Source organism: Festucalex cinctus, chromosome 18, assembly GCF_051991245.1.
Source record: "Festucalex cinctus isolate MCC-2025b chromosome 18, RoL_Fcin_1.0, whole genome shotgun sequence".
Classification (NCBI taxonomy): domain Eukaryota; kingdom Metazoa; phylum Chordata; class Actinopteri; order Syngnathiformes; family Syngnathidae; genus Festucalex; species Festucalex cinctus.
The window spans coordinates 14172047-14186608 of NC_135428.1; the positions used below are offsets into that span (position 1 = coordinate 14172047).

General features: G+C 40.3%; 1 protein-coding gene across 1 annotated transcript in view; it reads right to left on the reverse strand.

Annotated features, from left to right (window-relative positions):
• galnt10 (UDP-N-acetyl-alpha-D-galactosamine:polypeptide N-acetylgalactosaminyltransferase 10 (GalNAc-T10)) overlaps window positions 1-14562 on the reverse strand; it is a 46058-nt gene that overhangs the window by 17979 nt on the left and 13517 nt on the right. The window contains exons 2-4 of the mRNA XM_077504112.1: window positions 7712-7811; window positions 7461-7599; window positions 3838-4004 (exon numbers count right to left, since the gene is read on the reverse strand). Coding sequence (XP_077360238.1) covers window positions 3838-4004; window positions 7461-7599; window positions 7712-7811 — 406 coding nt within the window. The remainder of the gene's footprint in view (window positions 1-3837; window positions 4005-7460; window positions 7600-7711; window positions 7812-14562) is intronic.

The following is a 14562-nucleotide window of genomic DNA, read 5'->3' on the forward strand; positions in this document are numbered from 1 at the left end:
GCAAAAAGGAAGTTCTGTGGGTATAGGAATGTCTGCTTTCATTAATGTAACTTATGGTGGTAGTTAGCACTTAAGCAGATATAAATGAGCAAGACGCATGTGCTTAGTATTAAAACAACTCGTAATCGGCATCCATCTTCTTTCCTCATATTTCCCCGATTGATTCGGTGGGCATGCTTGACAAAAGCGCCCTTTTTCGCTCAACAGGGAACGCCATTAAATCCTAATAAAATACCCCCTAGTCGGACGTTTTGTCATCTCGTTGCTCATTGCTGTCTGTTTTTTTCCCCATCCCCCGTTGTGTCATAGTTAAAGCGTGCGTTTGTAATTGTTTTTTTGTTATTAGGATGGCGTGCATTATGCTGGATGACTGCCAGTTACATCCACAATTAGCAGTGCTAAAAAAAACAAAAAAAACATGAAACAACATTTCCAAGAAGACCTTACCACCACCTACGCTAAAACTTAATTTTTCTGTGACAAACAAGTGTTTTCAATGCCAGACATTTCAAAAAAAATAAAAAATAAAAAAAATAAAAAAATAAAAAAATAAAAAAATAAGAGAACCTTTGGTGCCAGCCAATTTAGAGCATTGTGACTAATCTTTTGAGGTTCACATAATTTTGTCTTTTATGGTTATGCAAACACAAAAACTACCAAATGAAAGATTCTTTTTTTTTTTTTTTTTTTTTTTTTTTTTTTTTAACTCAATCACAAGTAAGGGTTGAATTTCCAAAGTTCTGCCATATTCACAAGTTTTCGCATTGTTTTGATACACGGTGAGCTCATTCAAAAGAGACCCAATGCTGCCATCTACCCAAATCCAGCATCCCATCCTCATCTTTCCTCTAACAAGCTTGGACACTTAACAGGTGCTAATGAAGTGTCCCCGGAGAGCAGCTCTCGTTTCCAAAATACACATCAATTATAAGCAAAATGAGGGGAGAGAGAGAGAAAAAAAACCAGTTGCTAAAACAAGATACAGCAACAGCAGCTTGGCATTGAAAAGTATCTTTTAAATCGGAAAAAGAAACTAGCTCACGGTATGTTATATAATAGGTTTGTGCCGTTATCAGAAGCTGGTGAATCCAACAACATTGCAGCTCTGCTTAGCTTCTGGTTTTGATGTTATGTTGGGTTGCCAAGTCATGGGCGGGGAAACTCAGTGAGAGATTGGTCTTGTTAAACTGGTGTTTTTTGATTTATTAAATTGGTGTTTGACTTATTAAATTCTCAATTTGTTCATGTGAAATTGTAGCTTTAAAAATGAATCTCATAAAATTTTAACTTTATTCACATTAAGTTGTAGCTTTATTCTCATAAATTTACGACTTGATTAAATAACTATTCTTCTAATTGTATAGCTTTTTTTCTTTAAATCAGAAAATCTAAGTAAGATTTTATTCTCTTATAATCCAAGCCTTTATTCTTACAAAATGTTGGCAAGACCACACCGTTATCCCTGTAAAGCGATGTCTCAATTCTCATAAAATGGTTGCTTTATTCACCTAAAATACGAGCTTAACTTAACAGCAGGTGAGCGTTTTAACGGTCCATGTGTTTGTTTTCACAGTTTGGCTTTCTAACTGCCACCGGGGTCAGAATTCATCAACTCCAGCCCTGGACCGGTCTCCATCTCTGCGCAGGACAGATGGCGAGCAGAGGAATCCGCGGAGAGACGAGCCCATTAGCTCAGCTCACCTTGAAAGGATGCTGGGGTAGGCCAACGTCCGCCCCCAACCTCCTGCAGGTTGAACGAATCTTGAACAGGCTCCCTGCACGGGCCCACAAAATTCAATTAGCCGATAATGAAGAGCGAGCCGAACTCGTCGTCTCCGGGCTGCATCTCGTCGAAAGGCGGATTAGCGGTTCGCGCTGTTCTCAACGCCCAATTCCGCTCCTGCTGCTCTATTTCTAGCCGTATCCAACTTGTTTCCCCCCCTCCACATGGCCTTCACTCGCCATTCCTGCCTTGAGGTCAATTCACACACCATCTACAATTTGGGGAGCTGCCAAATTGCACACCACCATAGATTCTGAGAAAATTCTGCAATTTGGAATCAATTGGCACAGTTTTTTGTTGTTGTTGTTGTTTTCTTGAAGCCGGTGTACAGTACACATAGGATTATATAACACAGTTAGAACCCCAGGGAATAGGGACTGAGCAGTCCTGTGTAATTGAAGGCCATTATGAATGCATTGTTTTTTGTTTTTTAAGACGGAGGGGGGGGGGGGGGGGGCCTTGAAAAAATAGGGACACACTTACATGGGAAAAAAAAGAATGCCATTAATTAGGGGTGTGAATTGCCTAGTACCTGACGATTCGATCCGTATCACAATTCATAGGTCACGATTCAATACCGATTAATCCCGATATGAATTTACAAGTCGATTGTTGCGATTTTTTTTTTTACTCAAATTTAGAAAATACCATTCAGTAAACTTATACATGTACACTGTAAGATTTATATGAAAATGCATTATTTATTGATCTGAAACAGTTTTATAACTGTGAGCCACTGTATTTAACAAACAGGTTGTAACATTTTTCATGTTTGAACAGCATTGAAATAAAATATTAAGGCTTAATGTTCCATTAATATAACATTCTTCCATGCTTAAGGTGTGAAAGTTAAGACGTTTTGTTGAATATTTTTCCATCAAAAATGGATGTTAAAAAATCGATTTGGCTGCCTATTGAATCGATTCGAGAATTGCGTGCTGTAGTATCGCGATATATTGCCGAATCGATTTTTTTTTTAACACCCCTACCATTAATCCATTCCAGCCACCTAAAACATTTTTTCTCATTACCATATTTTTAATATAAAAAGTACTATATTGTCAAATCTAAATATGAAAAAATATATGCATACTGTACTTAGTAAAAGTGAATGAAAATAAATTATTTTGCCTTGCAGAAAAAAGCAAAAAGATAAAGTAAACCTCTACTTTTTGATTAGACATTCCTATGGCCTGACCAGATGAAGCTATCAAAGCATTACTTATTACACAGTGTTTTAGCTTAAGCATAAAAAAACAGCAAATGATAGAGGACTAAAAAGGAAAAATAACAGAGGTTAAAAATAAATAAATCTGCCAACAGGTGAATTTGCCTTTAGAAAATCTCAAAACTAGTGTTTGCCTGTGAGACAGGATAAAAACATTTTTGTAAGACTTTCAAAAATACCTTATATAACATGGTTTAAAAAAAATTAAAAAATTCTAAGTGGACTCGGCCACACCGCTTAAAAGGCTGTTATGACTATTAGGGTTTTATGTTGTTCTAAGCTTGAGGTCTGTTATTACTGACATACTGATGACTTCTGGCTGATTACTAACAGAAATGAGATTCCTCATTAGCTGCTAACATGACAAAATGATCAGCGACAAAGCTGAGTGAGTTTGTCTGAAATGCTTCCAGGTGACAGGAGACGTCCAGTGTTTGCGTGCGTTGCGCTGAGTCACAGGCGAGCGTAGGCGAGGAAGCTAGCGGGAGGGAGGGCAGGCGAGTGAAGAAGGCGAGCGAGAGAATCGCTACTGAAAACCTTCATATTCGGGTAGAAACATCGCAAGATGTGATTCCTCGCTGACGTGGGCGGAAACATATGTCACTGCACGAGCACATTTAATTGCAATCGCTTCCCTTAGCGCATCGCAGTTGCAAGCCGTGCATTTCGTACCTGGGCATTCAGTGCCGACTTAATCCACTTCTTACTACCACCAGTTGACCAAATGTTAGAATTTAGGTTGTAAATGTAGGTCACTTGTCGTGATAGTGTTTCAGAATGTCACAGCACATTGTCTGCGTTTGCTTTTCTTATTTGCTGAATTTACCTTTGTCGCTGAAGTCGTCCACCAGAATGATCTCGGCGATGAGCTGCGGAGGCGAGCGGTTGAGGACGCTGTGGACGGTCCTCAGCAGTGACGACCATCCCTCGTTGTGGAATGGGATGATGATGCTGGTGCTGGGCAACTTCTCGCTGTACAGCTTTCGTTTACAGCTAAACACAAACAGACATTTACACTCTGTTCTCATGAGAAACATAATTAAAGTAAGGCCCTGTGGAATCGGTTTTTAACACATTTGCTCCCAAAATGTTCTTCTATTTTTAATATGACCATGCTCCCAAAGACGCATTTATACATTTAAGTTTTTTTTTTTTTAATGCTAGACCACACCGAAGGCTTTGATGCAGCCTCTGAACTGCAGAGAACGGGTGAAGCAATGGTAGTTATTAGAAAAACGGCCAGCAGGTGGCAGCAGAGTACAAGAGATCAACCAGGGCTGTTATTACAACAAATCTGTTTTTTCCCCACAGTTTTAAAAAGATTTGTGAATAATGAGGAAACAAGTTATATTCTAATGCTAATTGCTGCAAAACGGAAACAGATATACGTATTTTTTTTTTCCCTGATGAAAGAAGAGACTCTAATCTTTCTTTTGGTAGGTTCCATGTTTTTATAGCAATAGAACACAATCAATCAATCAATCAACTTTATTTATATAGCACCTTTCATACATTTAAAATGCAACTCAAAGTGCTGGACATCCATAATACAATAAAATAAAAGAAAGAAAAAGCCCCCCCATCCCCATGATCGTACCCACAGACACACCCAAAACCCAACAAACACATGAAAACCACAACATGGCGGGGCACAGAAGTACCCTGTAAGGAAAGGCACCCAGGAGGAGTTCATCCACAGTGAGATGGATGAAGACCAAGCATCCCTCTCACTGTGGAGGCTCCCCCATGAGAAAACACTGGAGCTTAAAATTTAATAACTACCAAATAAAAACATTTAAACACTAAAAGAAAACAGTTAAACACGATAGAAAAAAAAATTAAAAAATAAAATAATAATAATAATAATAATAATAATAATAATAATAATAATAATAAAAATTAAAAAATTAAAAAAAATAAAATATTCTGTGGGCCTTAAAGGAATCAGTCAAACTCCAGTGAAACAGCCGGGCCAAAGGGGGTTGCTTCAGTGAAAATGGCTGCGAGTGAATGAGTTAATTGTACTGCATGTATGATAGCTAGTCATTAAATAGAAATGGGTTGATTGGTTGGTTGGATAAATGCGTTAGAAGCTATAGCCTTTCCATCTCCCCTGAGACCAAGATTAAAGTCATGGAAAAATCAAAGTATGGAGAAAGAAACACTCCAAAACATACAAGCTCATATGTGAAACATGGTTGAGGTGATGTCATGGATTGGACTTGCATGACCACTTCAGGAACACGCTCACTAACTAGTCTTTATTGATGATGGAACTCATGACGGTAGCAGCAGAATAAATCCTGAAGTCGACAAAACCATTTTATCCGGCAACTTAAAGAAAAATGCATCCAAACAAAATGGGAGAAGCTTCATCATGCAACAAGACAATTACACAATCACCAGCCCTTAACCCAATAGACCATGTATTTTACCCCCTTAAAAGCAGACTGAAGGGAGAAACCCCCAGAAACAAATAAGAACTGAAAGAGGCTCCAGCAAAGGCCTGGAAAAACATTTGTAGGTTTGATGCAGGTCTTGCAAGTTTATTCACCATGATTTTAAGTCAATTTAATCATGTCTGTTCCAATAGTTTTGCTCACTTGAAAAGTGGGTGGGCTCAAACAAAAAACCCAACTGTCTTCAGTATACAACAAAAACAAAAGGAACTGACCTTGTCGTTCCAAAACTTTTAGAGAGGATCGTAAACTCCGGAGTGACTTAGTCCAAAAAATACCACATTGAAATTAGACAGGTCCAGACTTGTAACTACTACAAAATGACAGCAAAATATAGTAGTTCCAGATCCACATGTCAGTCATGCGACAGCAATTTTCATTCCTCGTAACTCACTTGTGTAACATCACCTTACTTGTAACTGAAGGAAAAAAATCTTTAAGCGATCATTCTGCGCTCCTTGCCAGTAATATATATTTTAATGTCACATCTTGACACGCCCGCCTGGGAAGCTTAACGGCGTTATAATAAGGACATCTAATGGCCCTCGCTGCCACTGACGAGTCTGCCCAGACGATAATTATCTCGGGGGGGGGGGGGGTTCCTCGTCTGTCTACTTCCACGTCAATGTCCCCCCGCATCGTTTCACTCAACGAGGGAGGACAAGAGGAAGGAAGGAAGGAATGCCTGTGGGAGGTCTGTGACGCCTTCCCATTAGACACCTTTCACTCTGCTGTCATACTCAGAAAACACAGCAGCAAAGATTTATATGAAGAGAGATTTATTCTCAAATTTAGATAGTGAGAGGGAGAGAGACAGGCAGCGATATAGACAGGTGATAATGAAAGTCGATTGCAAAGCTATTATGATAAGTAGTTGGTGACAATCAATAACTAATTAGCGAGACAGACATAAGCTCATTAGTTAGTGAGCTGATTTGTAGTTAGATATACATACAGATCAGCCCACTACAGTTCGACCAATCGAGTCACAGTCATCTGGCAACACTAGATAGAAAGACAGACAGTTGGTGATAGTTATATTACAGTAGTTAGCGAGTGAGCCAGATAGACAGATTAGTTAATTGACAAGTTAGCCAGTGAGATAGTTCACTAACTAGTTGGACATAGAGACAAGTCTACTAACTAGTTAGTTAGTGGGGTAGTTCAACCAATAGATAAATAGAAAAATAGTCAGTTACATAGTTAGATCTTTGTGGACTCACCACTGGCCACACAAGCGCACACACGTTTCTGAAAAGAGACTCTGCGGCAATATTTTCAATCCCACTCAAGACACCTGGAGATCACCCCCCCTACCCCCGCCTCACCCCACCCCACCTCCCCAACCGCTGCGGTTGATGGAGTGCCAATCTTTGAGATAACCTGCTGCTGCAGTCTTGGCTGCCATTGAAAAACCTGCAGTCCTGTCGCTCCTCTGTGGCCCCCACACTCATAAAAATATACACTCAAATATATATACACATTCACACACGTCCATTCAACAAAACATAAAGCCAGAGAATTTATTATTTTTCCTGTAAAAAATGTCAATTTATTCTGACTGTTATGTCCTACACAACTAAAAACACTGAAAACTGTTTGTTTTTTGGCCAGTGGACATTTCACACCCTATAAAACCAACTAACAGCTTCAAGAATGAAAGAGTATTCATAACTTTAGTTGACAATTCTGGTAGAAATGTAATTAACGAATAATGTAAATCACTTAAAGCTTATTAGTTAAATGGTTAAATAGTTTATAGTTATAGCTGTTAAATAGTTAATAGTTACAGCTATATATAGCTAGCAAGTTAGTTACTAAATTTAGCTCATTACCATGTTATTAAATGAGTTAGCTATATAATGTAGCTCGTGACAATGATACTGTACCTAGAAAGCTAGCCGGTGAACCTTAGACCTACAAAGCTAGATAATGTATTTAGAGCTAGTAGTGGGTTTAACGTTTGGCTGAAGAGTAAACTACGACTCACTTGGGATGTCGGATGTCGGGGATGGAGCGATTGAGGGAGATCCGGTCACTGACGTAAATGTTGAAGCCGTTCTCCCTGTAGGCCTGGTCCACACGGTCAGCGTCCGACAGGGGGAACGGCTTCCCCTGCTCACCGTTACCTGGAACAATCAAACACAGTCGGCTGATAAGAAAAGTGGGATTTCCCAGTCAATGTATAAATTACATTACGGGAGCAAACAGTGGCTAGACGTTTTGTGTCAGCCGACCCACCAGATCTGGATGCATCCCTTTTGATTGCTTCGTAGTCGTGCCAGTCTTTCCTCTGAAGACCACTTCTTCCCACTTGATTGTCCTTCCGCAGTCTAACACCCTGGAAAAGGTTAAAAAATAAAAAATAAAAAAAATAAATAAATAAAAAAATGTATTATTTTGTAGAAAAAGTAACATCAGCAAAACTGGGTAATTATAAGAACATAAAAATAACAGTGAGCTTTATATGCTAATGGCAACAAACAGAATACATCCAAAAGTGCAAAGGACTCATTCTGAGAGTGTGGATTGTTCGTAAATGCAGATTTATTTTGTGAGAGTGCTAAAATTTGCCAGGTAACCCAAACGCATGGTGATTAGGAATCAGTTGAAACCATCGAGTGTTGGAATAGTTGATTGTAAAACAGATCTGTTTGATTAAAATCATGTTGAGAAGCACTGGAGGCTATGTGAAACACTACTCGGACACAACCAGCAGGAGCGCTATTGATTCAGTCTAAGCTCTGAGTCTAAGGGAAGTTGAGCTACATCCACGGCACAACTCTCAAGACTAACATTCTTATTGTAAACACAGACAAGCCTACGATAAATTACTTTCTTTCTGGCCACAGCAAGGAAAACTTTCAGTTATACAACAAGCTTTTCTTGCCTGACGGTATCCGTGGCAGGATTTATTATTTTTTTTCCCCGGCAGCAGCAGCCTGCTCGCTGCTCCACTGAGAGTTTACCCGCAGAAAAGTGTACTCTCCTATTTCACGCTCGGCGAAGCTCGCGAGGTGAATACCAATGCGGCGACGACGCGGGGCCTTCTGTGTACATAGCACCCAAGCCGCTCGACATGCAAAAAGGGCGCCCGCGCCGTCACCTCGACGTGCTAAACGACTCGCACACGCATACGCCGTACTGCAATGTGACGTACGGGATCACACAGCATCAGTGCGGGAATAATTAGTTGACAGGAAGTGTCAATTATCCCCACGCTTTAAATACAAATGGCGCGACCAGCAGGCATGAATTAGCATGAATTATTAACCCAACTGGCACAGAATAACAAACTAGAGTGTCACATATGCTCTAATATTTGGAGGGTGTTATTGCGTGTTGGAATAGGTCACTGTCATACATCTTGAGGTGGATTACACACAGTTACATTTTTATTGGCACATTTTTCATTGGATAGCATTTTGTTAAACGGTCTTAACATAAATGATTGAGCAGAATTATTCCAGCTGGTACATTAAGTTTGGTTTACGCCGCAGGTCCAAGCCATCCAATTTCAATTTAATGTCTGTATATCCGTAATGTACAGTGATTTCCTTGCATAACCATGGTTTGCTTTTTATAAATGTAACTAATCTATTGTATTTTTTTTTTAAACTGTGAAACCTCTCATGCCATTTGCTGAAAACCTAACCTCTTTTTTGTGCTCTAAGATACCACAAAATGCTGCAAAAATCCGTCTAAATGGGAAAGTAGCACTACTGTCTAGGAATAAAGTCACAATATTCCATTTTTAAAAATACAGTTGCAAAATTCCGAGCAAACAAATGCAACTTCAAGCCAGGGGACAAAAACTAAAAAAAAATAAAACTAATAATAATAATAATAATAATAACAATAATAATAATAATAATAATAATAGTTACGACAAGAAGGATGTAATCTTACAAGAACAAAATCTTAATATTAAAAGGAAACCAGTAATAACAGTATTACTTTGGTGCCAAGGAAACAATTTTACGCGAGTTGATTTAATTTAACCCTTGCTGCCATCTTTTGTCATCAATAGGCAATTACAATATAAACCATATTGGGGGGCAGGGGTGCCTCAGGACTCGATACCCATCCATCCCACTGAATATAGGCGACTCGCTGCACACCAATCGCAGACCCCATATTATGAACTAACAGACATTTCCCTTCACATTAATAACTGTGGACAATCTAGACAGTCACCAATTAACTTACGAAACATGTTTTGGAAATGTGGGAGGAAGATGGAGAACCTGGAGAAAACCCACACAGGTCATAGTGGAAATTCCAACCTGGAACCTCAGAAATGCGAGGCAGATGTTCCAACCACTCAACTACCATGCTGTATAGGAAAGCTGAAGTATTATTTCTTCAGGAATGGTATTGTGAATTGTGAAATTCAAACCCATTCCGCGGACCAACAAATAGCCCCAAAATGTCTTTCAATGATGGACTTTTTTTCTGCAACCCCTTTCACGCTGTGACAACTCTGTCTGGGTCACCATGACACGCACACACAGAGGCATGAATTGTTTGTTAATGTTGGTAGCATGAGGGCAGAGCGTGTCAGCCATTATTCGGCGCCGTCTTGCTTACTCTCAATGAAACCAAGAAGCAGAGGGAAAAAAATATAATAAATAGAAATCAAGGAAAAGCATTCAGTTCATTTCAGTTTGGCTTTGCTTCCACTCTTGTCAGAGGTGGACACATTGGGTGAGTCACACACAAGGACGAGACAAGCAAAGAGAGTCCATCTGTGCAAATGTATACTGAAGAATTAAAAAAAATAAATAAAAAAAAAATAAAAAAAAAGACGGGATTTTTTGCGCTGGCTGCATTTTTTTTTACTCCTGATTAAAATTTCAGCACACGTCGACCCCGTCGTGTTCCTCTGGGGGCTTTTGTAGCTCGCTCGGTAAGAACCTTGAGAAAACAAGGCAAGGAGAAAGGAAGGAGAAAAAAAGTTCTTAGCTAATGCGCACACGTTTTTGTTGGAGAACGTGGGCGGCGGAAGGTAATCGAGACGGACAGTAAGCGAGGACCAAAGTGGGAAAAAGTCGGAATCATCTGGAAGAGCAGATGGAGGGTATGATTGTGAGAAGCGGAAAAAAAAAAAAAAAAAAGCCTCAGAATCACAGCATGCGCTCCTTTCATCACAAGTGGGAGGAAGTTGTCTATTTTAGACTTGGTACACTTTGAAAGAAACTGTTACCTGCTGGTTTAACCTTATAACTACCGGCTTGAGCAATCAGTAAAGAGGTAGATGCTAGGGATGCACGATATTATCAGTGGCCGATAATTATCGGCAATTATCGACCAATTTGACATCAAAGATAAAACAGATCATAGAGAAATCTGCTGATAATTATCGGCAATTTGATTTCATACAGATAAACCAGATAATAAAGAAATCCAGCAATAATTATAGACATGCCATGTTGGTCCATCTGTTGTGGTTGTGGCTCATATCAATAAAATTCAGCTTCATGGTGGTTTACATACACTGAAACATTGTGCAAAGTTTATACAATGTTTCAATGTATTTGTTAGACTGATAGTATGACTCAAAAGCATATTTGTATTCAAGTTAATTTTGCAAACAATTATCGACTTACTTTTCGGTTATCGATATCGGCACGTCTAAATTGTTGGTTTATTGGTATCAGTTGAAAATAGGATTATCGTGCATCCCTACTAGATGCCATTATAACCATTTGGAAGAGTTAAATTTTTGACCATGCTCAAAACTTAACTCATCTTTGCTAAAACAAAAGGCACAAAGCAAAACATTGGCAATCTTTGTGGTCAGGCTAAAACAATAAAAGTAGTACTTTGGCAACATCTTATAAAATCTTGGCGTGAAGGATCGATGTGAAAATGGGAAGTTGGGTTGACTGAAATTCAATTTATACAATACAAACAGAGAAGCTAACATTTTGGTGGTTGATTTATAAAGTTTCTTGGTTCTTTTCATCCCATTCGGATGCAGCTGCCGTGGTATGGAATCCCTGCGCAAACACTGATTGACACATGGCCTTTTGTCATCGGTTAAATGGCTCGCTAAAAGGCAGCATTAAATTTAATGAGGCAGGGTTGAGGCGATGTTGGGCATCGGGGGCGGAGGAGAAGGGGGTGTAGGGAGTGGGGGATGCTTCACCAGGTGCTCTGCTAGCTTCTTCCTCCTGGAAGAAAAGTGTCACGGCTTGGAATTTGCGGCACTGGTTTCGCATGTCGCGGTCTGTTCGGTCACACAGCCCAGTGCGTCGCGTCCTACTGAGCCACTCCTTGAATATTAATAGGGTGCTAATGTCTGCCTCAAAACATAGTGACTTGACAGCACTGCGGAGATTTTCCCGATGACGACGATTAGAAGAGTCAAGGAAGTGTGATTTAACGCTCAGTAATAACGATTTGGTTTGGTAATGCAATCTTGTGAGCTGGCTGATATGGAACAGAGAGCATCTTTAATTTATGTTAGAGAAGTGTGTTCTCACACGATTTAGTACAGAATCTCCTTCAAAATGAAATTAGGAGAAAATAAGACATTGGCAATTACAGAATAAAGTGGACCGAACCCTGACACGAATAAAAAAAAATAAAAAATTGAAGTCATTCATTGCCGCTTGTCCAAAATGGTTTGCGATAAATGAAGCTCCTCAACTCACTTTATATTGTTTCCTTTGGCACCAAGATGCCAGCCATTTCTTCTTCATGAAGTGTGAAATTATATCATTTGGGATATGACAAACTTTGGACATTCATGGTCTTTTGCTAACTTTTTCTAACTGCATTTTGTCACGGCGTGATATATGCTGAAAAATGTACATTCAATTCAGATGGAAAGGGGGCAGTATTTAAAAAAAAAAAAAAAAAAAAAAACTGCAATCATCCAGTGAGAAGTCGTCGAATTTCCTCAGTTTGACCTCTGCGGAGGGATTTTCAGATTAGGACAAGCCTCTCCGAAACGATGGCTGCCTAACCTCATTTCCATGCTGCTGTGGTCGTCTGGTAATCCGCCCGACAGCAGATTATGTTTGCAATTCAGTCGCGCAGGACGGGATTGGTGCCACCGCCGGAGGTTCAGACCGTCAGCAGATGTTGCGGGACATTATACAGCGATACATGCCAAAGATACATGCCGGCTTTTTCATCTTTCTTCACGACTACCTTCAGGGTAATGTAGTAGTGCGTGTATAAATACGTCTGCGATATATATCCACCCATTTTAAATTCTGTGTTCAAATCCCTACTTTTTTTTTTTTTTTTTTCCCCACTAGACATGATTAGACTCGCAAAAAGTTTCCAGAGTGGTCCTTCATATTTCAAGGTTGGATACTCTGGTAATACCGCTGTCATCCATGAATGATCACCTAATGCGCCGGCGAGAGGAGAAATACAATACATTTGTTTCTTCCCGCACTAAAAATTCATTTTATTGCCAGCGGCCTGACACCCTCATACATTCATTATGAGAAATGTTTGCCCCGGGCCTACAGCCTCGTAAATTACTCAAATTAAACAATCACATTTGGGGTGGTGAGACAGCACTTAAATAGGAAAATGTGTAATACTCTGGAATTTGTCAAAATTAGCGACATAGGAAAACTTCCACTTGTAGTAAAAAAAGTAATTTGATGGAGGACGGTGCCATTCCGCGACCCATCTTCGCTGAGGTCGTTACCTCACCTCTCGCTTTCCTTGACCTCCTGCCAAGCGCAGACAGACGCTGGAGGTGAGAAGAGAGAGACCTCCGGTTCTGCCTAAACCCGCAGAGACGCAATTATCCGCCTTTCACGTTCCAGTTCGGCCTGTTCCTCGTCCTCCACCTTTCAAACGCTCCACAGACATGTCCATTTGCTCTTCTTGTCCTGGCTCATCACACAGAAACAAAAGCCGCCAACCTGCTTGGTCTAAAAATAGGCCGCGGGAGTCAGTGTTCACCTCCAAAAGCCCAAGTCCTGAGTAGAAGCAAGGAAGTTCTTTGACCACTAATTTTCAAGAACTTCAGCCAGGTAGGTTGACAAGTGGTATAAGCTTCCTGTAGACCCGGTGCTTAATTCACCTGTGCCTTTGAGCTGGAGCTCTAACTCGAAGCAAAGACGACAGACTTTCATCAAATCCAATCGAGGACATCGATCGTTTACCAGAGTTTCATGAGCTTCCGCTGGGTTGGTGTCTAAGTAAACAAACCGCCTTGTACAAACATTTTTTTCCAGTGCCTTCTAAGCTTGAGTTCCAACTAGAAGCAACTCCGTAATTACAATTTAAGACATTGATGTTCTTTAAAGACTTTCAGCCAGGTAGGTTGCATAGGCGTAAACCTTCCCCCTGCATATCAGAAGCCTCTTTTGACACAGAAATCCTGCAGAATTGGAAGTGGATCTGTCATATAATAAACTCAAGTTCCAACTAGGTTGGATGTCAGAGGCTGTTACCGTATTTTACGCAGATTCGTAAAAGCAGATCTGGCATTTGTTCAGAACTCAAAGACGGATATTGCCAAATCAGTACGCTCCTCAGTGAGCTCAACAGTTTCAAGTTGGAATTGTTTGAATCCGTTGAGCAATGTGAAAGGGGGAAGGAAATTCATCTTTAACTCGGGTCAAATACCTGCCTCCCACTATTTTGATTCCATCGCAATAACTTTGGTGCCATTGAAGGTTACAATAATAACCACCACCACTACAAAAAGATAAATACTGAGAATTTGTGATCTCTGGGACAAGTAGGAGCAGAAAGAAAACAAAAAGAGTCGTATACAATCCGAGGTGAAGGCCAAAGGGAGAAAACGTCATGAATAAAACATTGGGAAAGAGTTGTGAAAACATCTACTGGTGTTGAGTGCTTTCTTTGCTTCTTCTTTATGAGAGACAATTTGAGAAAAGCCAGCCGGGAGTTTTGTCAGTGGATCTAATCCAAAAGCTTGAACCATCCGCCCCCCCCCCCCTGGGATCCACTTCCACGGTCTCTTTGCTCTACACGTCGAGGTTGGCCAAGCAGAGATTGAGACGTCGGGACCTCCCTGGAAGCGCATCCCTGCAGGGCCGTCTCGCAGCCTCTCATCTCCCGACACAAGTCATTATCCACAACTCTACTGC